At 44.7% G+C, this 25892-nt stretch overlaps 1 protein-coding gene and 1 non-coding gene across 6 annotated transcripts in view; both read right to left on the reverse strand.

Annotated features, from left to right (window-relative positions):
* DCAF4 (DDB1 and CUL4 associated factor 4) overlaps positions 1 to 15755 on the reverse strand; it is a 36839-nt gene extending 21084 nt beyond the window's left edge. For 2 of the 5 annotated variants that reach the window (XR_006343830.1, XM_043918804.1), the window contains exons 1-2: positions 15601 to 15755; positions 964 to 1060 (exon numbers count right to left, since the gene is read on the reverse strand). Coding sequence is in view for 3 of the 5 variants with exons in the window: in XM_043918804.1 (XP_043774739.1) it covers positions 964 to 1052 (89 nt within the window). In the remaining 2 variants the exon portion in view is untranslated. The remainder of the gene's footprint in view (positions 1 to 963; positions 1061 to 15600) is intronic. The other 3 variants (XR_006343829.1, XM_043918805.1, XM_043918803.1) reach the window with 2 other exon arrangements.
* LOC122705968 lies at positions 3615 to 3721 on the reverse strand. Its single transcript, XR_006344237.1, has one exon. It is a non-coding gene; the product is annotated as a U6 spliceosomal RNA (small nuclear RNA).
* Positions 15756 to 25892: the final 10137 nt, after the last annotated feature.

The raw sequence follows: 25892 nt of genomic DNA on the forward strand, positions 1-25892 counted from the left end.
TATAAGAAGAGTGACTCAGGGTGACCAAGTAGGTCGCCCGATTTCGCAAGGGAAAAACGCAGAGCGTCAAACCCAGTTCGCCTAATTCTAAAGCCCTTATTCCTTCCACATTTTGATGCTTTTCTAAAACTTGTGTTTTTTTTTTTTTAACTCTTTTGAGTTAATCTGTTCTAGAGAAGCATACTGGCATTTAACATCTTCTGATCCTATAATTAGAAAGTTGTCCATTTTAAAAGGAGATCTGGAGTGTTGGAAGGGTTCTGAAATTGGCATATAGGTCTCCTCTGGTGAGGAATGGGCTATAGAGACCTCCTAGGGCCTAGAGGTCAGGTCAGCAGCCCTGAACTGTGAGGAGGTATCCTCTCCTGGGGTGGGGTAGGGTGAATCATGTCCTGAGGCTAGACTGTTTGTATTTCATTCATGCAGAAAAACAAGTGTGGAAAATGTTTATTATAGGGATTCCACCTAAGTATACACTGTTTTATTTTCTAAGCTGGGTGGTAGGTACGTGATATTCACTGTATTACTCTTTCTACCTTTCTGTGTTCATTAAATATTAGCTATTATATATTACTTGGGATTTAGGCTGAATTAATGAAATTAGGTTTCCAGAAAGCTATTTTCATAGGCTGAAAAAAAAAAAGAGAGAGAGGAAAAAGGTCTAAAAAATGGAGAAACAGTTCCTCAGTTATACCAGACAATGTTTACTCTAAGCCTGTGGCGAGGGCTCTGGCCACAAGTCATGGTCACATGGAAGAGAAAGATGAGTGTGGCCATCTCCTCACTACTCAAAGTGTGGCAGATAGCCCAGCCCACAGCAGAGACACCCCCATGGAAGTGTGTGAGACGTGTAGACTCTAGTCAGCCCCACCTCAGATGCTGCATTTGGTCGAGACCCTTAGGGAGTTACGTGTGTGTGAGGGTGCTGGCAATGCTAGGAAGACACGGGGCAACGGCACTTGCCTCTCGTTAGAACCATGCTGCCTGAACCCAGCGTTGTGTCGGTGGCCCCTTCTCCTGTGTCTTCTACTCTGCCAGCTGCTTTTATGCATTTCAGCTCCTAAAAGACAGAAAGAAGAAACAAAAATTACATGCAAATGCACGTGTGCACATCTTTCTCTTGTTTGCTTTTGACAGTTCGGTTCCTTCACGTACAGAACTAGGCAAAAGGATGTCCCCAACCTGAGTTATCACGAAAGCCGCCACCAGTCCTTACCTGGAGAAGGACTGCCACCAGGAGGACACATGGATAAAACCCAATGCGCCCGTAGCCACCTCGCTGTCTGCAGCCCTCTTACCTCACAGCAGACACCCGGCCTGACAACCCGCCAACCTCCATTGCCTGGGTCACTGTGTGACGTGTTGACAGACTCACAATTACTTTTTGACTAAAGTCTGAGCCTGCCATGAGAACCTTCTTCGGCTAGTCTTCTTTCCCTTACCAGATTAACACCAGAGCTATATAATAATTATTCTTTCAATCCACACAAAACAGTTAATAGTAAACACTTTCTCTTTCTCAATATCAAGCAGGAAAAATTGTGAACAAATTAAATGGGGCCAGTGCCTGTGACTTCTCAAGGTGCTTTAGAGAGTGTTTAAGCTTCCTGAAGTACATTAACTGTTAAAGGCAAGGGTGTGTGTGTGCATTTGTTGAAATGATGACACTGATGTTGCCATAACTATTTCAAGTGGCTTTTTAAAATCTTACCTCGTATAGCCTGAATTTATCACTTAGTTGTCAAAATGTCACAAGTTTTAACAATGGGAATCACACTAGGAATTCTTAAGAGACTGAACTGTAGTATGGAGTCCAGTTGCTGCGAGATTCATGCTTTCCCAACACCCGGTTGGGATTCCTTCCCCACTCACTGGAGACACCGTGACATCTGACTGAATGTACTTTATAAATGTCAAAAACCGGAAAAATATTTCTAGGAACTAGAGAACAGATAAGAAATCTACTTGCCTTTGTACAGGAGACAGGAATCAAGACCATCCCCAAGAAAAAGAAACGCAAAAAAGCAAAATGGCTGTATGAGGAGGCCTTACAAATAGCTGTGAAAAGAACAGAAGTGAAAAGCAAAGGAGAAAAGGAAAGATATACTCATTTGAATGCAAAATTCCAAAGAATAGCAAGGAGAGATAAGAAAGCCTTCCTCAGGGATCAATGCAAAGAAATAGAGGAAAACAATAGAATGGGAAAGACTAGAAATCTCTTCAAGAAAATTAGAGATACCAAGGGAACATTTCTCGAAAACATGGGCTCAATAAAGGACAGAAATGGTATGGACCTAACAGAAGCAGAAGATATTAAAAAGACATGGCAAGAATACACAGAACTGTACAAAAAAGATCTTCACGACCCAGATAATCACGATGGTGTGATCACTCACACTCACCTATAGTCAGACAGGTGGAATGTGAAGTCAAATGGGCCTTAGGAAGCATCACTGTGAACAAAGTTAGTGGAGGTGATGGAATTCCAGTTGAGCTATTTCAAATCCTAAAAGATAATGCTGTGAAAGTGCTGCACTCAATATGGCAGCAAATTTGAAAAACTCAGCAGTGGCCACAGGACTGGAAAAGGTCAGTTTTCATTCCAATCCCAAAGAAAGGCAATGCCAAAGAATGTTCAAACTACTGCACAATTGTACTTATCTCACATGCTAGTAAAGTAATGCTCAAAATTCTCCAAGCCAGGCTTCAGCAATACGTGAACCGTGAACTTCCAGATGTTCAAGCTGGTTTTAGAAAAGGCAGAGGAACCAGAGATCAAATCGCCAACATCCACTGGATCATCAAAAAGCAAGAGAGTTCCAGAAAAACATCTATTTCTGCTTTATTGACTACGCCAAAGCCTTTGACTGTGTGGATCACAATAAACTATTGAAAATTCTGAAAGAGATGGGAATACCAGACCACCTGATCTGCCTCCTGAGAAATCTGTATGCAGGTTAGGAAGCAACAGTTCGAACTGGACATGGAACAACAGACTGGTTCCAAATAGGAAAAGGAGTACATAAAGGCTGTATATTGTCACCATGCTTATTTAACTTACATGCAGAGTACATCATGAGAAACGCTGGGCTGGAGGAAGCACAAACAGGAATCAAGATTGCTGGGAGAAATACCAATAACCTCAGACATGCAGATGACACCACCCTTATGGCAGAAAGTGAAGAGGAACTAAAAAGCCTCCTGATGAAAGTGAAAGAGGAGAGTGAAAAGTTGGCTTAAAGCTCAACATTCAGAAAACTAAGATAATGGCATCCAGTCCCATCACTTCATGGCAAATAGATGGGGAAACAGTGGAAACAGTGGGTGACTTTATTTTTCTGGGCTCCAAAATCACTGCAGATGGTGACTGCAGCCATGAAATTAAAAGACGCTTACTCCTTGGAAGGAAAGTTAGACAGCATATTAAAAAGCAGAGACATTACTTTGTCAACAAATGTCCATCTAGTCAAGGCTATGGTTTTTCTAGTAGTCATGTATGGATGTGAGAGTTGGACAGTGAAGAAAGCTGAGCGCTGAAGAATTGATGCTTTTGAACTGTGGTATTGGAGAAGACTCTTTTTTTTTTTCCTCTCTCTCTTTTTTATTTTTTTTTTTAAAATATGGAACGCTTCATGAATTTGCGTGTTATCCTTGCGCAGGGGCCATGCTAATCTTCTCTGTATCGTTCTAATTCCAGTATATGTGCTGCCGAAGCGAGCACTGGAGGACTCTTGAGAGCCCCTTGGACTGCAAGGAGATCCAACCAGTCCATCCTAAAGGAGATCAGCCCTGGGTGTTCATTGGAAGGACTGATGTTGAAGCTGAAACTCCAGTACTTTGGCCACCTCATGCGAAGAGCTGACTCATTTGAAAAGACCCTGATGCTGGGAGGGATTGGGGGCAGGAGAAGGGGACGACAGAGGATGAGATGGTTGGATGGCATCACCAACTCAATGGACATGGGTTTGGGTAGACTTTGGCGGTTGGTGATGGACAGGGAAGCCTGGCGTGCTGCGATTCATGGGGTCGCAGAGTCGGACATGACTGAGCGACTGAACTGAACTGAACTTGCCTTTATTCCCCAACCTCTACTTTTGAGTAGGGAATGCCTGCCTGTTAGCATCAAACAGAGCACTGGAAGTCCAGACCTACGTTCCAGAATTCACTATTTATCCAAAGACTCTGTGTCAACCTGTGAGTGTGAGTTGGGGTTAATTCAATACAAATGAACAGAAATTAAGTGAGTATCATACTTAAACATTTCATGAATTCTGTAACAAAGTCCTTGATTTGCTTCATTTCAAAGTCAGTCTTCTTCCCACAGAGTCACTGCACAATTTGGATTAGTTTAACCAGCCACTCTCTAGTCCTATGCCAGAAAGAATATGCACCACTAAAGCTCATCATACAGATGCCGACTTGGAGTCATCATAAATGTTTCACTTTCATCCTCTGCTGGGACATCATAAACTGTACCTAGTTTCATTTACTCCTAGTCTGGTTCATTCCTGACAATACGGAGCGTTATCACTCTCCTAAAATCCTTTCCACTTCCTTCTAGTCACTGTTAGTACATAGCACAGCTCCCCACTTCACCCAGAAGACAGACATTACCAGCACAAATGCCCCAACTTCTTTCTCATCCCCTACACAAATATCTGCCTTTACTAATTTTTATCATCTTCCCTCCTGTCTAGGAGAAACAGGTGTCCCTGTGCCCTTTCCAGGCAAACCCATCCCTCCTGACCGTTTCCTCCTCAAACTCTGCCGACATCTGTTCTCATATGTTTAATCAATCTCCTACTTTCCTTATCTCAGCTTATAAACATGCTCCGGTTTTTCATTTGTATGTGCTCCACCTCCAATCGAAAAGGAACAAAACTTCTGGAAGCACAATCTGTATGTACACACCCTACTTCTTTATTTTCCAATCATTCTTCAATGCAGTCAGGCCTCCTCAATCCCCACCCTTCTGCTAAAATGCTCTTACTGGGGTGTTAACTAATGATCACCTACTTGCCAGTGTTAGTGGTCTCTCTTTAGTCCTGATTCTCACGACATGTAATACCACAAAGCTTCCTGTGACACCACAAAGCTTCCTGAATAGCTTTCTCTTGGTTCTCCCCTGACTTGTCAAGTTCATCCTTCTCTCATTTCTCTTGGGTCACCCACTCTTGTGTTTCCCAACATTCTATCCTAGATCCTCTTGATTCCATACTTAATACCATCTCACCTACAAACATAGTTTCACCTCTATCCTAGCATTCCTCTAGAGCAGGGGTCCCCAACCTCCAGGCCTCCAGACCGGTACCTCCTGTCAGATCAGCAGTATCATTAGACTAGAAACAAAGTGCACAATAAATGTAATGTGCTTGAATCATCCTGAAACCATCCCCCCCATGGAAAAACTGTCTTCCATGAAACTGGTCTCTGGTGCCAAAAAGGTCGGGGACCGCTGCTCTAGAGCATCTAATTCTTACTAAAAGGCCACCTCCTGTCTACTTCTACAGACCTAGCAGATTCAACATGTTCCAAAGAGTTCATAATCTCTCTCTAGTCTCCTAGCCTGCTCTCTTACCTACCTGTATTTCCCTTCTCTGAAATTCTACCATTGCTTCACCCCATCCAAAAATATAATTTTATTAATTTTCCTCAGTAACCACTTTAATGGCTCCTGAATTTAGATCAGTTATCTTAAGTCTCAGACAAAAAATGAAGTTGTATTTATTAAAAATAAGTTGTAAGATTATAATTATTCCAAACTCAATAAAAAGATAATGCTGAGTCAAAGGCTTCAAATCACCCAGCGGGAGGCAGGCCATTGACCCACCAGCAACCCTGTCCTCAACAGAGCACTGCACAGTCACAAGGACACAGCCAATAAAAAAGAAATGGCAACTGCTGGTTTCAGCCAAAGATAATAACTTCTAAACTACCAACTCACACACACACAGGTTCAGGCAATGCAACAGAATAAGGGAGGCTGACAAGATCAAGCCAAAGCCATTTTCAAAAAGTCATAATAAATAGATGTTGACCAAACACAGAAAAGAATTATTAACAGTAGGATGAAGTGGTATCTTTTGTACCTTTAAGAAGTCTGTTTCAGAGGTGGGGAGTGTAAACATAGTTCAATCTCAATATCCACTTTAGGGACCAGGCTTGCACCTATCCCACTGCATTGAACTCTATACTCCCACCATCACCATCAGATGTGATGTGACTTCTTCAAGACAAAAATCCTACTTTGTTCTTTTTTCTATTTCTGGCACTCAGTAGTTGGCTCTCAGTAAATGTTCACTGAGCTAAAACCAACTGACCAATAAGCAGCCAACCAACCAACCAGCCAACTCTGCAGCTATTTTAAATCCCAAGTAGCTTCCTTCTGCTCTGGGTATTTCCATTTGCTATCCAACATACATTACAAAGTGCCCACTCACGTCAGGCAGTGGGCATGGAGGGTCAGGCAGAGATAAACTGTGGTTCCCATTCTCAAGGGACTTGGTGCTTAGAGGGAAGATGAATGCATGAGCCAATTCCTGCAGTGCATCTTGAGCGTGATGACAGGTCTTTCTAGGTGCAGTCAGGGAGAAGGCAGTGATGGCTCAGAGTGGAAGAGCCAGAGGAGAGAGTGAATTTGAACCCAGCCAGTCAGGCAAGGTGGCAGCGTGAGGAGTCTGCGAGCAGTTTTTGGTGTGGCCAGAGCCTAAAGTACAAGGGGTTGGGAGGTTGGGCTAGAGGCAAGCAGGGTCAGATACTGAGGTCCCTGGGTGCTGGGTGAGTAACATTAGACCTGAATCTTAGAAAGGGCACTTTAGAGGCAGTGGTGGAGGGAATAAGTTGGAAGTTAAGGGTTGCTGCAGCAACTCAGGTTAGATGAACCTACCAACATGGAAGTGATAGTGATACCTGGGATAGAGAACCCTGAAGTTAGAAAGATGTAAAGGTAAATTTCATGGGAGAGGTGGACAGAGGGCAGCTGAAAACTGATAAGTGAATAACTGGTAGTGTTCTGACCTGAGAGTCTGAGAATAAAGAAGGAAGGGCAGTTTGGGGAACGAAGTCTGACTGTGAACAAGCCAATCTCAAGATGTATTAAAACGGGCCTGGGAATCCAGAGGGGAAATGAGGCGAAAGATATAGATTTGAAAGTCATCAGCACACGGTAACAGATTGAGACAAATGTGGCTCAAGCCAAATATACAGCGAGGATTAAAATTCAAAATTAGAGACAATTTTATTGGACAGTAACATGAAGCAGCACAATCAGTTTTTAGATTGGTATTTGTCAACCAAGGGTGATTTCACCCACCAGGGGACATCTGGCAATTTCCAGGGACATTTTTGTTTGTCACAGCTTGGGGGTGGGGAGGGGTGGGCTGCTCTGGCATCTAGTGGGTAGAAGCCTGGGATGCTGCTAACCATCCTGTAATACGGGACAGTCCTTTACAACAAATTATCCAGCTCCAAATAGTGCTGAGGTTAAGAAACCCTGCTCCAAAAGGAAGTGCTCAATAACAATTTTGCTGGGGATGAAATGCTGGCTCTCACCTCCTTGGGAGCCACTCTGCCAGGCACAGACATTAAATAAGATGTGTTGTGGCAGGCTGAGCTTGACTTTGCCTTTTAGAGTATCTTTCAAGCACTTAAAGGAATAAAGAATAATAATTTTTAAGAGACCATTATTCTAAAAAGATAATGTTAATCTCAAACAAATAAAGAAACACGACAACTTTTTGGAAAATGTCTGAGCAATACTCATCAAGTAATTTAAATGTACATGCCTTCTTCTGGGAATTGATCCTAAGAAAATAATCCAAAAGATTGTAAGAATTATATGCAAGACATTTACTACAACTTTCCAACTCATTTTATGAAGCTAGTAGTCCTCTGTTGCCAAAACCAGACAAAGGTATCACAAGACAAGAAAACTATAGATCAACCTACTTTGTGAACACAGACACTATTCCTCAACCATATGCTAGCAAACCAAATCTAGGCTCAACATTAAAAAAAAAAAAACAGTGCAATACACCATATTAACAGAATAAACGAGGGAAAAAAAAACCACCCATGTGATTATCTCAATAGATGCAAAAAAACACTGGATAAAATCCAATGTCCTGCTGGACTTCCCTGGTGGTCCAGTGGTTAAGAATCTGCCTGCCAAAGCAGCGGACATGGGTTTGATCCCTGGTCCAGGAAGATCCCACATGCTATGGGGCAACTAAACCTGTGTACTGCAACTACTAAAGCTTGTGTCCTCTGGGACCTGGGCCACTGAAATGAGAAGCCCGCAAACCACAACTAAAGAAAGCCTAGCCCACAGAAATGAAGATCCAGTGCAACCAAAAATAAATAAAATTCAAAAACAAAACAGCTCTTATCTTAAAAAAAAATCCAATATCCTGTCATGACAAAAACTAGGCACAGAAGGTAACTTCCTCAACTTGATAAAGGGCATTGACAAAACCCCCACAGCTAACATAATGGTAAAAGATCGCAAGCTTTTCTCCTAAGATCAGGAATAAGACAAGAATATCTGTTCTTATTTCCATTTAACACTGTCCTGAAAGTTCTAGCCAGGAACAATTAGGCAAGAAAAAGAAATAAAAGGGATCCAAACAGGAAAGGAAGAAGTAAAACTATTTATATGTGTAGATGACATGATGTTATACATAAAGAAAATCCTAAAGAATTCACATATACACATATGCACAAAAACTACTGGAGCTAAGAAATGAGTTAAGCGAGACTGAAGGATGCAAAATAACTATACTTCTACACGAGTAGTGAATAATCTGAAAATGAAATGAATACAAATCCATTTACAATAGCATCAAAAAGAATAAAGTACTTAGTAATAAATTTAATGAGTGCACAACACCATACATTGAAACTACAAGATATTGTTGAAAGAAATTAAAGAGGACCTAAATAAATGAGAAGACAACCATGTCACGGACTGGAAGACTTAAGATGGTCTACAAACTGATGGACAGATTTAACATACCACTATCAAAATTCCAACTGCCATCTTTGGAGAAGTTACTAAGTTGATCCTGAAATTCATATGGAAATGTGAGGGACACAGAAGAGTGAAAATAATCTTGAAAGAGAGCCAAGTGGAGGACTCACACTTCCCAATTTCAGTGCTACAGTAACCAAGACACTGGTACTGGCACAAGGACAGCAACATAAATCAGGGGAGTAGGACTGGGAAATAAAGAAAGAAAGAAATCCAGAAATAAATACATATATTTATGGATGTATAAATATATACATCCGTATATTTATGGATGAAATAATATCCAGAAATAAATCCATATATTTATGCCTATTAATTTTTTAAAGAAACTTATTTATCTATTTATTTTTAGCTGCACTGGGTCTTTGATGCTGAGCATGGGCTTTCCTCTAGTTGCCTCAAATGGGGGCTACTCTCTAGTTGCAGAGCATGGGTTTCTGATTGTGGGGGCTTCTCTTGTTGCAGAGCACAGGCTGTAGGGCACACGGACTTTAGGACTTGTGGCTCGTGGGCTCAGTAGCTGTGGCACGCGGGCTCTAGGACGCAGGTACATTAGTTGTGGCACCCACGCTCAGCTGCCCAACAGCTGGGCTTCTCATTTCAGTGGCCCAGGTCCCAGAGGACACAAGCTTTAGTAGTTGCAGTACACAGGTTTAGTTGCCCCATAGCATGTGGAATCCTCCTGGACCAGGGATCGAACCCATGTACCCCACACTGGCAGGTGGATTCCCAACTATTGGACCACCATGGAAGTCCTGACAATTGATTTTTGACAAAGGTGCCAAGACCATACGGCGGTGGGAGGTGGTGGCAGATAAAAATCTTTCAACTGAAAAAAAAAGAAGAGAAAGAAGAAAAGAAAAAAAAAAAAAATCTTTCAACTGCCCAAAGCTCTGGATATTCACCTGCAGAAGAATGAATCTGATTCCTATTTCACGCCATGTATAAAATTAACTTGAATGGGTCTAAGCTCTCGAACTATAAAACTTTTGGAAGAAAACAAAGGCATAAATCATCATGAACTTTGAACAAGCAACACTTTCTTAAGTATGACACCCAAAGCACAAGAAAAAATAGCTTTACTAGACTTCATCAAAAGTAAAAACTTTTGTGCTAAGAACACTATCAAGAAAGTGAAAAGACAACCCACAGAATGGGAGAAAGTATTTTTAAATAATGTATTTGATAAGGATCTAGTATCCAGAATATATATACAACTCAACAAGAAAAAAATAACTGAATTAAAAATAAGGAAAAAAATCTGAAGACAATTCTTCAAACATATACCACTTAGAATGTGGTAAACAGTCACTTAGAACATGAAAAGAAGCTCAGCATCATTAGTCATTGTGCTGTGTGCTTAGTCACTCAGTCGAGTGAGACTCTGCGACCCCAGAGGACTGTAGCCCTCCAGGAACCTCTGTCCATGGGGATTCTCCAGGCAAGAATACTGGAGTGGGTTGCCATGCCCTCCTCCAGGGGATCTTCCCAACCCAGGGATTGAATCCAGGTCTCCAGCATTGCAGGTAGATTCTTTACCATCTGAGTCACCAGGAAAGCCCTCATTAGTCATTCAGTTCAGTTCAATTGCTCAGTCGTGTCCAACTCTTTGCGACCCCATGAATCGCAGCACACCAGGCCTCCCTGTCCATCACCAACTCCCGGAGTTTACTCAAACTCATGCCTTAGTTGGTGATGCCATCCAGCCATCTCATCCTCTGTCGTCCCCTTCTCCTCCTGCCCCTAATCCCTCCCAGCATCAGGGTCTTTTCCAGTGAGTCAACTCTTCCCATGAGGTGGCCAAAGTACTGGAGTTTCAGCTTCAGCATCAGTCCTTCCAATGAACACCCAGGACTGATCTTTAGGATGGACTGGTTGGATCTCTGTGCAGTCCAAGGGACTCTCAAGAGTCTTCTCCAACACCATAGTTCAAAAGCATCAATTTTTCGGCGCTCAGCTTTCTTTACCGTCCAACTCTCACATCCATACATGACCAATGGAAAAACCATAGTCTTGACTAGACGGACCTTTGTTGGCAAAGTAATATCTCTGCTTTTTAATATGCTATCTAGGTTGGTCATTAGTCATTAGGTAGATGCAAATCAAAACCACAATAAGATACCACTTTATCCCTCTCAGGATAGCTACAAAAAAAAGAAAAAGTATTGGTGAAGATGTGAGGAAACTTCTGGTGGGAAGGTAAAACACTGAAGTCACTATGGAAAATAGTTTGGCAATTCCTCAAAAGATTCCACACAGAGTTACCATATGACTTAACGAAATCCAGCAGAAATGAAAATATATGGCCATTTAAAGATCTGAACAGTAATGTTCACAGCAGTATTATTCATAATTGTCCCAAAGTGTAAATAATAAAAATTTACATCAACTGATGAATCAGTAAAAATATAGCACATCCATACAACAGACTGTCATTCAGGCATAAAAAGAATGTACTATTGATGGAAGCTACATCATGGATGAACCTTGAAAATACTATGCTAAGTGAAAGAAGTGGGACACAAAAAGCTACATACTGAGTGATATTTGATGTATATGAAATCTTCAAAATAGGCACATTCATTGAGGCAGAAAGAGAGAAGTGGATTTTCAGGGGCTGAAGGAGTATGGGGAGCATAAAGGGCCAGGTCCTCTTTTTTTTTTAAAGCTTCTTAAAAGCCTGTTTTTCTGTTATGAATAACTGCTTTTTCCAGTTATCCCCAGATGAGTTGATAAAGACTCTGATTAAACTGTTTCATGCTTCCAAGAATAACTATTACATCTTTTTATTATCTAGGTGGTAGTTTTGAAAAATTTTTATAGAATTTTAAATGACTTATGATGTTCCATGTGTTCTTGTTTATGTCTTCTTAGGCAACATTCCACCAAATTACTAGTACCATATATAATACTTGAGTATGACAGCAGTTAAAAAATGTTTTAAATTACAATTGATTTACAATGTGTTAATTTCTGCTGAACAGAAGTGTTCAGTTATACACACACACACACACACAGATACACTCTCTCTTTTTTTAAAGTATTCATTTCCAATACGGTTTATCACAGCATATTGAGCACAGTTCTCTGTTCTGTGCAGTAGGACCTTGTTTATCCATCCATTCTACATGTAACAGCTCACATCTGAGAACCTTAACCTCCCACTCCACCCCTCCAACCTGCCTCCCCCTTAGCAACCACAAGCCTATTCTCTATGAGCATGACAACAGTTTTACTTGTTTTAAAGTCAGAATCAAACTGAATATGACTTTAAAATTTATGCTTTGTGCATTGGTAAAATATGGATATACTGGCATCATATTTCCTTTATTCTGCTTGATTATACACCTGTTGAAAGGTAAATTTACAGATCAAATGATGGAACTTAATGATTCAGTGAAAGATTTTTTCTTTTTTAAAAAGAAAACTTGTCTTTTTAAAGCTTCATGGAACATAATTTATATTTAATCAGAATGACTAGACAGGATCCATTTGGGAAGTCAATCTAAAAGAAGCTAAGAGGAATTGGTAGAACTTTTGGTTTTTGATATTTACTTACTACAGGACTCCCAACCAGGCATAGTACATTAATATGAAATACTTTGAAGCCTATAATCTTAAAAAGAAGAAGTGTGAGAGTTATACAAAAAGACCATATATCACTGGGAAGGAAGTTGACTAGGTAGGAAGTGAAATGACTGGGTGTGTAATATTTTTTAAAACCTTCATTTTGGGTCAGCATGAATAATCCTTTAATTTCCCCCCTATTTTCAGCAGCATTCCATTTTGATGTTTAGCAGAGCAAACCAGAATAAAGTTCTATTAATTCAGCAATCCTAAAATCTGAGTCACATTAGGATAAAAATGAAAATGAGATGTGTACTAAGGAAAGTTAGTTTCCTTCTTCTGTAATATCTAATTCATCTTCTTATTGATCCTCTCTTAGCCCACTGGTGGACACTTGTCCTGTTCCAGACACACAGAGCAATCTCTGAAAAGGACCCTTAATGTACTCTTACAATATATGTGAGATGGATAACCGGGTGAATACCTAGAGCTTCTGAAAACCGCAGAGCTTCTCATCAATCTTTTGTATATTTTGGTAGGCAGCAGTGTATACCTCTGAAGCTTTGCTGAGAAAAAGCATTTCAATAATGATAAATTCTGAAAATACAGTCTTCATAGCCTTTACTTTCTGCTTTTCGGAACTGCAAACCATTTCCTCCAGATGAGGGCTGTCTGTACAGCATCCACTGTAGCTCTTTATAACTGGGTTCATCAGGAAATAACACGTCCGGCGGAAGGGTGTGGTAATGTTTCCTTTCTACTTCAGGTAGCAGTTTGGCAACTCCATTTCTTGATGTTGATGTCAATGTGAGGTCATTCCGTTTCGTTTATGGTTCCGTCCACTCGCTGCTGTGGCATGCAGACAATCCTGAAGGTCGGCACACGCTTCAGTGGTTTTCGGGCCCCGCTTCAAAGCTGGGGTCTTTTGTAAGCTCTCTCTTTGGCAAGTTGGCTCTGACTGGGAGCCTGGTAGCTTTTGTGCATGCGCGCCGAAGATTCGCACAACTCACCAAACTGCTCCCGGTTTGAGGGGCGCAGTTTCCGGGTACCGCTTCCTACCTCTTCCCCAAGATATGATTCCAGGCCTGGCGGCCAAATCCCGAAGGTACAGCCCGGAAAAGGCCTGGCCCGGGAATCTCAGACCTAACCAGGCAGCCTCTCTCCCGGCCTCTGTGCAAGGTGGGCCCAGTCTTGCCGAAATTCAGCACGGAGCCGAGGCTCACTGCCCTGTCCGACCCAGCACAGGGCCCACAGTGGCTTCCTTGGGGAGTGATGAAAGTATCCTGGAATAAGATGGTCACGGGGCTTCCCAGGCGGCGCTAGTGTAACCTATCTATGAATGCAGGAATCATAAGAGACCAAAGAGACGCGGGTTTTATCCCTGGTTCTGGAAGGTCCCCTGGAGAAGGGCAGGGCAACCCCCTCCAGTATTCTTACCTGGAGAATCCCATGGGCAGCAGAGCCTGGTGGGCTACAGTCTACAGGGTCGCAAAGAGTCAGGCACCATTTAGCGACTGACGCGGCACGCACACACGCAAGATGGTCACACAACCTTGGAAATATTCTACAAAACCTGCCGAACTGTGCACTATAAAAAAGCGAATTATATCCAAGTGAAAGTCGCTCAGTCGTGTCCGACTCTTTGCGACCCCATGGACTATACAGACCATGGAATTCTCCAGAATACTGGAGTGGGTGGCCCTACCCTTTTCCAGGGGATCTTCCAAACCCAGGGATCGAATCCAGGTCTCCCGCATTGCAGGTGGCTTCTTTACCAGCTGAGCCACCAGGGAAGCCCAAACAAACAAACATTTTCCTGCTACAAAAGTACTTAACGTTTATAAATGAGACACATCCTAAATATCCAGCGACAGCTGAGTTAAGATTATAGAGGTTACTGGACTGCAGCGTGGGAAACGCTACCGCCACTGGCTTGAAAAGCCCCACATAAAATGACGTTTACAGGGGACTTGCCATGCCCACCCTGCGTAGTGTTTAAAACCACCCCACAAATGAAGGAAATCAAGGCTTTGAAGGCTAAATATGGTACCCATAAAGACACAATGGGGTGGGGTTGGGGGTTGGGGGAGGGATTCTATTCCTGCTGGTCTGCCTCAGGACACCACTTCAACTGTGATCTCTACGATTATTTAAAACTAGAGTTTGGGGTTTTGGAATTTTGTTTCCTCTTGGAAGCTGTGGCCTCAGTTTTCTTTCCTTTGAGCTGTTGGATTCACAGGACACGGTCTGTGGACCACCCCATGTCCGTCCAGGGGAAAGCGGGCGGGGGAGTCATGGTTTCTGAGGTCAACCAGGGAGATGGCGAGGCTTCTTGGACACCGCGAGCGCTAGCTTCATCGCTAAGGCACCTCAGTGCGGAGGTTAACTTCGGGAAGCGTGGGTTCATCCCGTGGCCCCACAGCTTGCTAGTGACCTCGGGTAAATGACAATCTCACTAGGGCTCGTTTTGCGTCCAACAGAGGTACTACCACCGACCTCATAGGGTTAGTGTGAGGAAAGCTTCGATAATGCTTATAAAGCAGTTGGTAGTGCCTAGTACTGTAGGTGTTTGCCTTAACTGCTATGCTGATCTGTCTGAAAGTCAACCACAATCTGAACTTCCAGGTAAAACCGCCACCAAGGGCCCGCAGTCCAGCCACTGGCAGCTGTCGGGTGGCACCTTGACATCACAATTTAGAAAGAACGCTTCATCGGGGCAGACACAGAGCAGCGATACTCAGGGCCTTCCTCTCCCGTCTCTACGGCTGTAAACTGAACAGGACAAGCGAGCTCCACGCGCCCATAGACTCCACTCAACCAGAGTTCGCCCGCCCAGCCCCCTACCCACGCCGGGGTCAGGCCGGCATTCCACGTGTTCGGATCCTTCTCCCCGCCCCTTTTCTCGGGCCTTGCCCCCCACCTCCTATCTCACCCCGAGCTCAATCAGAGGAGCAGCAGAGGCCCCCGAACCGACGCCAACAGTACTCCAGCCAGCGCAGACTTACTCGATCAGAGGATTTTTTTCTGGCTCTCCCTCGGGCCCAGGGTCCACAGGAGCCGGGGTCGAAGCTTGGAAGACCCGGAAAGACGGAAGGGTAGCGTCTTCCACTTAGTTGCGTCCACTCTCGCGTTGACGCAGCGGATAGGGAGATGGCGGCCGCCCCTCTTTTCTCATTGGGCGCGTCTTCTGACGGTCTATACCAATAAGGGTGGATCTTAGGGAGGGGGCGGGGTTGGGGGCTCGGCTCCGCCCAGGCCTGGCGAAAAGGCAGCGAATCGGCGGCTGACTTCTTTGGGATCCGCCCTTTGGGGCGGGCCCAAGGCTCTTGGGGGCGGAGCCAAGCATGTTTGGGGCGGGGACAGGCGCGCTTTTGGGCTGGACCGGGCTGGGCCGGAGGCGAGTTGAAACTCGGCGAACGCCGTGGCTACCTCTTCCCAAGCGGTGGGTACCCCACCCAGCACCGGGTATTTTCTGTGTCCAACCCGGTTAATCCAGCCCTGGAAAGTGCTCTCGCCGCTTGGGACCTCCTCCTTTAAACTTACGGAGGAGGAAAGAGTATGTTGTGGAAAGGGCGAAGGAGGCTCTGAGATGAGAGGAAAAAGGAACCGGTGGTGAACTGGTGGTGACGTGTTCGGTTGTGTCCTCTGGTAGCTGAGACTGCTGACCGTAGGTCTGCGTGGCTCCAAGGTGCAGAAGAGCGTGCCCTCAGCTTCAGTCTGGGAGCCTCCGCTGTAGATCAAGTTGTGTTTCCTTCTTGCTGTGTGACCTTGGGGAAGTGTCTTCCCTTTCTGTGCCTTGATTTCTTCTGCTGAAACAAGGAAGTAGATCTAACGTTCTGATGTTCTCTCTAGTGGAAAGTTTGTTTATGCAATTAATATTTCCAGAATGGTCTCTCTGTGCTGTGCCTGCTCCAGGTATCAGCAGACAGCCATCAGCTGACATAAAAGATGGAAAATGGAAGCCCGTGTAGGGCCCTTGACCAGAAATGGCAGTTTGCTTGTTTTTCAGATTTGGTTTGTCTTTATTGTAATTGAAATATAGTTGATTTAAAATATTGTGTTAGTTTCTGGTATACAGCAAAGTGATTCAATTATATATATATATACACACACATATATATATTCCTTTTCCATTATGGTTTGTTATGTGATATTGTCTACAGTTCCTGTGCTATACAGTAAGACCTTGTTTATTCATCCTACATATATTATGTGAACCGCAACCTCCTACTCCATGCCTCCCTCACTCCCCTTCCCCTTGGCAACTAACTACAGTTATGTTCTCTATATACAAGTGACAGTTTTGTGAGGAGAACTGGGTTCAAATGGGCCAGGCTTGGTTGTTGCCACGGGCAGACCTGGCACACCATGTTAACCCAGGGCCCTGTGAGTTGCTAGACCCCTTAGAAAATAGATTGTGGGGCTAATCAATTGTAGCCATGTGTGAAAGCATTTCAACAAATAACAAGTAAGGTAGGATTCTGCCTCTCAAGAATTTTATATAAGAAAGGGTGTGAGTGGGAAGAGGTGATCAGAGTAAGGAGGGAAGTTAGTGTAAGTCAGAATAAAGGACAGCTTCATGAAGCTTGAGCTGCCTGGAAGAGAAAACAGAAATTCTAAGCTGAACCAACCATCTGACTGGAAGCCTGTTCAGGGAGTAGTGAAGCATTCATTTTGGCTGAATGGGAGGGGAGTCTTGGAAGCTAAACTGGCAGGTTCAGTTCAGTTCAGTCACTCAGTCGTGCCTGACTCTCTGCGACCCCATGAATCGCAGCACACCAGGCCTCCCTGTCCATCACCAACTTCTGGAGTTTACTCAAACTCATGCCCATCGAGTCAGTGATGCCATCCAGCCATCTCATCCTCTGTCGTCCCCTTCTCCTCCTGCCCTCAATCCCTCCCAGCATCAAGGTCTTTTCCAGTGAGTCAACTCTTCCCATGAGGTGGCCAAAGTATTGGAGTTTTAGCTTCAGCATCAGTCCTTCTAGTGAACACCCAGGGCTGATCTCCTTTAGGATGGACTGGTTGGATCTCCTTGCATTCCAAGTGACTCTCAAGAGTCTTCTCCAACACCACAGTTCAAAAGCATCAATTCTTCAGTGCTCAGCTTTCTTCACAGTCCAGCTCTCACATCCATACATGACCACTGGAGAAACCATAGCCTTGACTAGATGGACCTTTGTTGGCAAAGTAATGTCTCTGCTTTTTAATATGCTATCTAGTTTGGTCATAACTTTCCTTCCAAGGAGAAAGTGTCTTTTAATTTCATGGCTGCAGTCACCATCTGCAGTGATTTTGGAGCCCCCCAAAATAAAGTCTGACACTGTTTCCACTGTTTCCCCATCTATTTCCCATGAAGTGATGGGACCAGATGCCATGATCTTAGTTGTGTGAATGTTACGCTTTAAGCCAACTTTTTCACTCTCTCTTTCACTTTCATCAAGAGGCTTTTTAGTTCCTGTTCACTTTCTGCCATAAGGGTGGTGTCATCTGCATATCTGAGGTTATTGATATTTCTCCCGGCAATCTTGATTCCAGCTTGTGCTTCTTCCAGCCCAGCGTTTCTCATGATGTACTCTGCATATAAGTTAAGTAAGCAGGGTGACAATATACAGCCTTGATGTACTCCTTTTCCTATTTGGAAGCAGTCTGTTGTTCCATGTCCAGATCAAATGTCAAGGGTAAGGAGCTGGTGAAGAAGGACTTCATAGGGCCAGGACTCCATCACAGGCCTGTCCGAGCTGATCGTGCTCGGCCACCTCTCCAGTGGACTCTGAACTCTCTGCTTAGTGCCTATGGGAGCGACAATGGAAGGATAAGACCCCCTCCAAACAGGGGAACCTTGAAGATCATATCCAGGTTACTCATCGCCTAAGAAAAAACATACACTAATCACCCCTGCCTCCGGACAGTATCTATCAGAATGTAACCACAGGTTTATCGGTTATTAACTGGTTGAAATGTAACCGCGGGCTTATTGATTATTAACTGTTTGATCACGTAACACGTGAATGATGGGGTTATTGTGATTGTATTTACCCTTCCTTTGTAAGTCTCAAGGAATTTGGGGTGGTGGATTCAGACACGTACACATGGGGTATAAAAGATGTTCACAAATGCTGGTCGGGGTCCTTGGCTAAGAGGAGACTCTGCCTTGGGCCCGCCGGTGTAATAAAGTGCACTCCACTATCTGCATTGTCCTTCTGAGTGAGTTTGTTTCCCGGAAAGCGTGGCTGTAACACTGGCAGGGGGAGCCTCTGTAGGTTTGAGAGGTAGGGAGTGACAAGATTAGAGCCGTGATTTGGGGAGATCACAGCTGTGGTTGCGCAGCACTGTAGAAGAAACTGGAGAGGAAAGATGTGGAAGTCAGCTGCGAGTCTCCTTAGAAGATGAGTCCCTACGGAAGGTAATCGGACCTGAACCAGAGTGAGTGGTGGCAACTGGGATGGAAGGGAGGGGTAGAGTCAAGACAGATTTCGGAGGAGGGGGGAATCTGTCAGATGTGAGGAACTCTGGGAAGAGTCAAATGGGATTCCAGGCGAAGAGCCAGGGTCACCAGAGGAAGTCAGAAGGAGTTGGCTGGGGCTTGCTGAGAGAATGGATGACAAACATCCAGCCCCCTGGTTCTCTTGAATATTCACTGAAGGAAAGGGAACAGGATGTGCCTTGGGGATCTGAGGTAGGCACACCAGAGAAAGGATTATAAATATTTGCAGATCAATGCCCAAAGGAAGCTTGGCCTTGGGCAAGTCTTTTGGCATTTGTGAACTCCAATTTCCTCATAGGTAAAATGAGGATAACAATACCTGCTGAAGTGGTTTTTTTTTTTTTTCTTTTTAAATATATATATTATATATGTCTGTGTATACACACACAGGATATTGAATATATTTTTCCTGTGCTGTTACACCTGTGCGACCTATGGACTATATAGTATAGTCCATGGAATTCTCCAGGCCAGAATACTGGAGTGGGTAGCCTTTCCCTTCTCCAGGGGATCTTCCCAACCCTGGGATCGAACCCAGGTCTCCTGCATTGCAGGTGGACTCTTTACCAGCTGAGCCACAAGGGAAGCCCACATATATATATATATACATATATATATATATATGTCTGTGTTTGAAGGAGGAAACAGACAGAGCTGGACTCCATCTGAGGTCAGGCTGCGAACATTAGGCTACACACATGGTCACCCCCCCAATGGACTCAGAACTTTGTGCTCGGTGTCTATAGAAATGGCATACCAATGGAAAACCAGACCCCCCCCCCCCCCCCCATAAAAGAGCCTCAGGACTTGGACTTGGACTCTCCATTGCCTAAAAGAATATGCTAATTATCTCTGTAACAGAACAAAGTGCTAGATTCCATTATGTTTACTGGGATATGACCACAGGCCTATTGATAAATATCCACTGTTTATCTAGTCTTGTGACACATGAATCATGGGTTCACTTTGATTGAATCTTTCTTTTACTTTGTCCAGACTAGTGTCAAGGAATTTGGGGAGGTGGGTTTGAGCAAGTACACTTAGGGTATATAAGGTTTTCACAAAAACTGGTCAGGGTCCTTGGCTAAGAGGAGACTCTGGCTTGGGCCCGCCGGTGTAATAAACTGCACTCCACTATCTGCATTATCCTTCTGAGTGAGTTTGTTTCCCGGAAAGCGTGGCTGTAACATGTATACACACATAGGATATTGAATATACTTTTTCTGTGCTATACAGTAGACCTTGTTGTTTATCAAAGAGAGTGGCTGAGGAGAAAACCGGAAAGCACCTTACTGCTTGATCTGTAACATATATGGACTGAGCACCCTTTATTATGTGGATGACTTGATATGTGATTAGTGCATATTACTTATCAAAGTAAGAATAATTCCTTTTTCTCATTTCATCTCCAGAAGTCAATGCAAATAAGTTTTTCTTTGAAGTGGCACCTAAAATGAGTCAGCATTAACTTTGACTATGTTGTAGCCACGTGTTCTGGGAAACAAACTCACTCAGAAGGATAATGCAGATAGTGGAGTGCAGTTTATTACACCGGTGGGCCCAAGGCAGAGTCTCCTCTTAGCCAAGGACCCCGACCAGTTTTTGTGAAAACCTCATATACTCTTGTTATAGCCATGCTTTCCGGGAAACAAACTCACTCAGAAGGACAATGCAGATAGTGGAGTGCACTTTATTACACCGGCGGGCCCAAGGCAGAGTCTCCTCTTAGCCAAGGACCCTGACCAGCATTTGTGAACATCTTTTATACCCAATGTGTACATGTCCAAACCCACCAGCCCAAATCCCTTGAGGCTTACAAAGGAAGGGTAAATACAATCACAATAACCCCATCGTTCACGTGTTATGTGTTCAAACAGTTAATAATCAATAAGCCCGCGGTTACATTCCAACCAGTTAATAACAAATAAGCCTGTGGTTACATTTCGATAGATACTGTCCAGAGGCAGGGGTGATTAGTGTCTGTTTTCTCTTAGGTGATGAGTAACCTGGATATGATCTTCAAGGTTCCCCTGTTTGGAGGGGGTCTTATCCTTCCATTGTCGCTCCCACAGGCACTAAGCAGAGAGTTCAGAGTCTACTTGGAGAGATGGCTGAGCACGATCATCACGGACAGGCCTGAGATGGAGTCCAGGCCCTATGAATTCCTTCTTCACCCTAAGTGTACTTGCTCAAACCCACCTCCTCAAATTCCTTGACACTAGTCTGGACAAGGTAAAAGAGATTCGATCAAAGTGAACCCATGATTCATGCGTCACAAGACTAGATAAACAGTGGATATTTATCAATAGGCCTGTGGTCATATCCCGGTGAACATAATGGAATCTAGCACTTTGTTCTGTTACAGAGATAATTAGCATATTCTTTTAGGCAAGGGAGAGTCCAAGTCCAAGTCCTGAGGCTCTTTTATCTGGGGGGAGGGGGGGGTCTGGTTTTCCACTGGTATGCCATTTCTATAGACACCGAGCACAAAGTTCTGAGTCCATTGGGAGGGTGACTATGTGTGTAGCCTAATGTTCACAGCCTGGCCTAAGATGGAGTCCAGCTCTGTCTGTTTCCTCCTTCATTACCCCCTCTTGATGCTCTTAACTCATATTATGAGCATTATTCATAGGGATATATTGCACCCTGGCTCTCCGACTGCCAATTTGGGAGAATGACATCAACCTTCGGGTTACAAAGTTCATAATACATTATAAAATTCAGGGTCCACAAAGCAGAACTATCAAGGCAACTATAACAGTGGTAAATATAGTTTTCCACCAATCACCCCTCACCCAAGATAGGACCGAAGCCCAGAAAGGAACGTTTTCATTTGACATTGCTTTTACCTGGTTTTTCATGTCATCTAAAGTAGTCGATACATTGCCCGATAAGTCAGGAGTGTATACACAACATTCAACCTTAATTATAGCACAGGTCCCTCCTTGAGCAGCTGTGAGTATGTCCAAAGCCATTCTATTTTGAATTACTGCTTTTCTCATTTGGATTTGCTCTTCATTTAAGGCTTGGAAGGCTTTTGTTCTATCTAGGAGGGCCTGTTTTGTGAAATTAGTCAAGACCTCTACTTTAATCACAATATCTGTTGTTCCTATAGAGGGTACAAATAAGGCAGGAATATATTCATACCATTGAAACACAGATATTGTCCACCTAGCATGTAAATAAGGTAGATTTACAGGGGCTTGTTATAGGTTAGGCTTTTGTTACATTGGCATTTATATCAAATGTAACCCTATGACCCGAGTCTATTGACTGTAGGTCTGGCTTATACCCAGAGAGCAGGGAGAGATTATGATTGTGTCCCAGAAAAGAGCAGAGTGGTTTAAAATTTCCTTGGTGGAGCGGTGACAGCCCCCAGGGAAGTCCATCCATCACAGACAGAGGCATAGCCCCACATACCCAACAGTTGGAGGTATTGTGGAAGTTGGCGTAGGAATGTGCACGTTGATGAGACCAAGCAGCAGGAGTTGATTATGCAGCTTCATCCTCAAGGGGCTCATCCGGGATCTTCTTTTCCTTCTTCTTAAGGATGGTCTTAGTCTCTCGAGGGTCAGCGGGGTGCCTCTGTGCAGTCCACTCAGCGTTTTCTGGGTCTGCATGGTATGCTCTCTTCACCCTCGTATGATGGACCCAAGGGACAATACCTGCAACTTTAACTACAGTAGGGGTAGTTAGAATAACAGTATAAGGGCCCTTCCACCAAGGGGCTAGTAAATAAAGTTTCCAATCTTTGACCCATACTTGGTCACCAAGCGTAAACTCATGAATCTATTCCCCAAAGGGGAACGGCACCCTTTCTTGTACAAACTTAGTTACCCAATTTATTACCTTACCCAGTTCCATTTGCTGTGAAATCCTATCCCCCCTTACCTGAGGCAAATTTGTTGACACCTGTTTTATTATGGGAGGGGGCCTCCCATACACAATTTCATAGGGAGAATAGCCTTGGGACTGTGGGGTCATCCTGAGTCTGAGCAGAGCCGTCAGAAGCAAGTCCACCCAGGAGCAGTCAGTCTCTTTGATCCACTTGGAGAGTCTCTCTCTCTCTCTTTTTTTGGAGAGAAAAAGTGTCCGTTTGGTTCATTCCACCATCTCAGAACTCTGGGCCTATATGCAGTGTGCAGTTTCCATTTGATGTTTAAAGTTTTGCTTACTTGTTGTACTAAATCAGCTACAAAAGCCAGGCCATTGTCTGATCCAATGCTGGCAGAAAATCCAAATCTGGGAACTATTTCCCTGAGCAGGCACCGGGCTACTTCTGATGCTCTTTCAGTCCAGGTAGGAAAAGCTTTTACCCATCTTGAGAACGTACATACCATGACCAGCAGGTAACGGTAGTGTCGGTGAAGTTTCATTTCAGTGAAGCCCACTTCCAGGTGTTCAAGGGGCAGCGTGCCTTTCAGCTGAATACCTGGAGGTTTTTGTCTGAATACCCGAGAGGCAGCATTAACCTGTGAGCAGGCAGCATGGCCTAGGTGGGTCGCTTGGTGTGTTTGGCTTACCAGAGTGTGTGCCAGCTCCTCCGGTACCAATAATTTGCCACTTGGCAATTCCCACCATCCCTTTTCAGTCTTGATGGCCCCTTCCACTTTGGCTAACCTGATAGCCGTTGTCCTTGTTTTATCAGGCTAGTGCCATCAGTATATAGGACCCAATTAGGGTCTGGAACCTTGTGCCCCTCTTTAAAGCAAACCCCAGATACCTTACCTCCTCTTTGTAGATCTGTGCCTTTATTCTTCGACACCGGGTAACCTGCTTCCATCAACAGCTGGAGCAGTGCTTTTGTCCCGTCCCAACATTTTTCTTTGGTCTCAGCAGCCAGCAGCAGGTCATTCACGTATTGTAGGAGCCAACATCCATACTTTTTTGGATGGAATGAGTCCAGGTCAGAAGCCAAGGCTTCCCCAAAGATGGTTGGGGAATTCTTAAACCCTTGTGGGGGAGGGGTGGTGTCTTCCACCCAGACCTCAGGGAATAATTGCGTTAGCTCTCCCTCATGCTCTTCCGGCCCACCCGGTTCTTCCTTCGGAGGCTCATGCTACCTCCACTCATCTTGGGGTGGTATTGAGAGAGAGAGAGAGCAAATAAGCCATAGTGCCCATCCAGAAGGTGGGCCTCTCCTCAGGGGAGAAAGTCACTGGTGCTCCTAGCTTGGAGAGCAAGTTTCTTTCCAACAGGGGTACAGGGCACTCAGGAATGTAGAGGAATTCATGAATCACTTGGTGCCCCCCCCCCCCATCTGACATTTTCTGGGCTGGCAAAATGATTTAATCATCTCTTCTCCCAATACCCCAGTTACAGCGGTAGTCTTTTTGGATAATGGTGCCACAGGTTTTGTTACTATCGACAGTTCTGCTCCTGTATCCACCATGAAGTCAAAGTTTTGGTCCCCGACTTTTAAGGTTGCCATGGGCTCTCGGGGACCTGATATCTCTGAGCCACGGCAGCCCTAGTTAATTTCCAAGTAATTTTAATTTCCTCCTTGCCTTAGGGCATTCATTCTTCCAGTGGTCAAAATCTCGGCACCCGGCACACTGGTTTGGCTGTAACGGGGCCCGGGGCCTCCATTGGGACCGGCTGAAGGACTGTCCTGTCCCTGGGGCAGAGGAGGTTTTCTGCCTGAGATAGGCTTTCCCAGAGCAGCAGCTAGCATCGCAAATCTCTTGTCTGTTCTCTTTCCTTCCCTCCTGCTCTCTGGCAGAGCGCAGTCTCTGCTTAATTCCAACGTCTCCCTCCCCTTCCTGTCTGTACTCACCGGGAGAGGCGGGTATAGCTTGGGCTGTTGGCTGGAGCCGGATCCTGGAAGTGCTGGCCAGAGGCTTCTGCCACCGGGATCGGAGTCCACCGAGGTGGCGGCTCTACGACCTCCAGAAGAGCTGGCGGAGGAGCAGCAGCTGCTGCAGGAACTTCACCTGGCCCTGGATGGGGCATTAAGGCGGCCTCCGGTCCTGGTGGGACCGTCATCTCCAGTATGGGGGACGGACGGGTCATCTTCGTCCAAATCCTGCCAGATCCCAGAGGGAGAAGGGGGATTGGCATGTCTTCACCTGCCGGTCCGCACCGCTGAACCAGAACACCACGTGGTCCAAGATGTTTCTACCTTAAAGTCTGTTCTGCCTTGGTGGGCTTGATCAGGTGTGGATGAAAACATAGATGGGTTAAATATCCCATGTCCCAGGCCGTCTCTCCGGAAAAGCCAACTCATACTCACTTATGTATCCCCCTCTTCTAGCCTGACAATTCCGAGGGTGTCAAGAATTTCACAGCAGACAGGACACCTCCTGGGGGAGGGCAGAATATAAGCATACAAGGACCAGTTTCTTATCCTAAAAATCCCCTGGCAATCGCTGGTAATAATTTTCCCTGAGATGCCGTGGACACACCTCCTAAATGACCTTCACAAATTCCCTTCCTAAGCCCTAGCATGCTTGTCAACTTGTGTACCAAGCAATGGCTGCCTGCCTATTCCAGGCTCCTGTGGGTCCGTGCCCCTTCTAGTCCCTCCCAGGGGGGTGATCAGATCCCCTCTTCCACCCTGCCGGGTGGGTTCCTCCTCACCTGAGTGTTCAGTTTCCCTGCTGCCGTCCACTACCTGCTAACGTGAAAGGTCTGGGCATTGCGAAGCAGAATCCTTCCAGAAGGGTGAGGCGCCTTCTCCCCTCTAGAAGATTCAAGTCACAAGAACTTTGTCTCCTCAAAGTGAGGAGTTTCCCAGCCCACGCACCAAATGTTGTAGCCACGCGTTCCGGGAAACAAACTCACTCAGAAGGACAATGCAGATAGTGGAGT

The sequence above is a fragment of the Cervus elaphus genome, chromosome 12 (genome assembly GCF_910594005.1).
Source record: "Cervus elaphus chromosome 12, mCerEla1.1, whole genome shotgun sequence".
Classification (NCBI taxonomy): domain Eukaryota; kingdom Metazoa; phylum Chordata; class Mammalia; order Artiodactyla; family Cervidae; genus Cervus; species Cervus elaphus.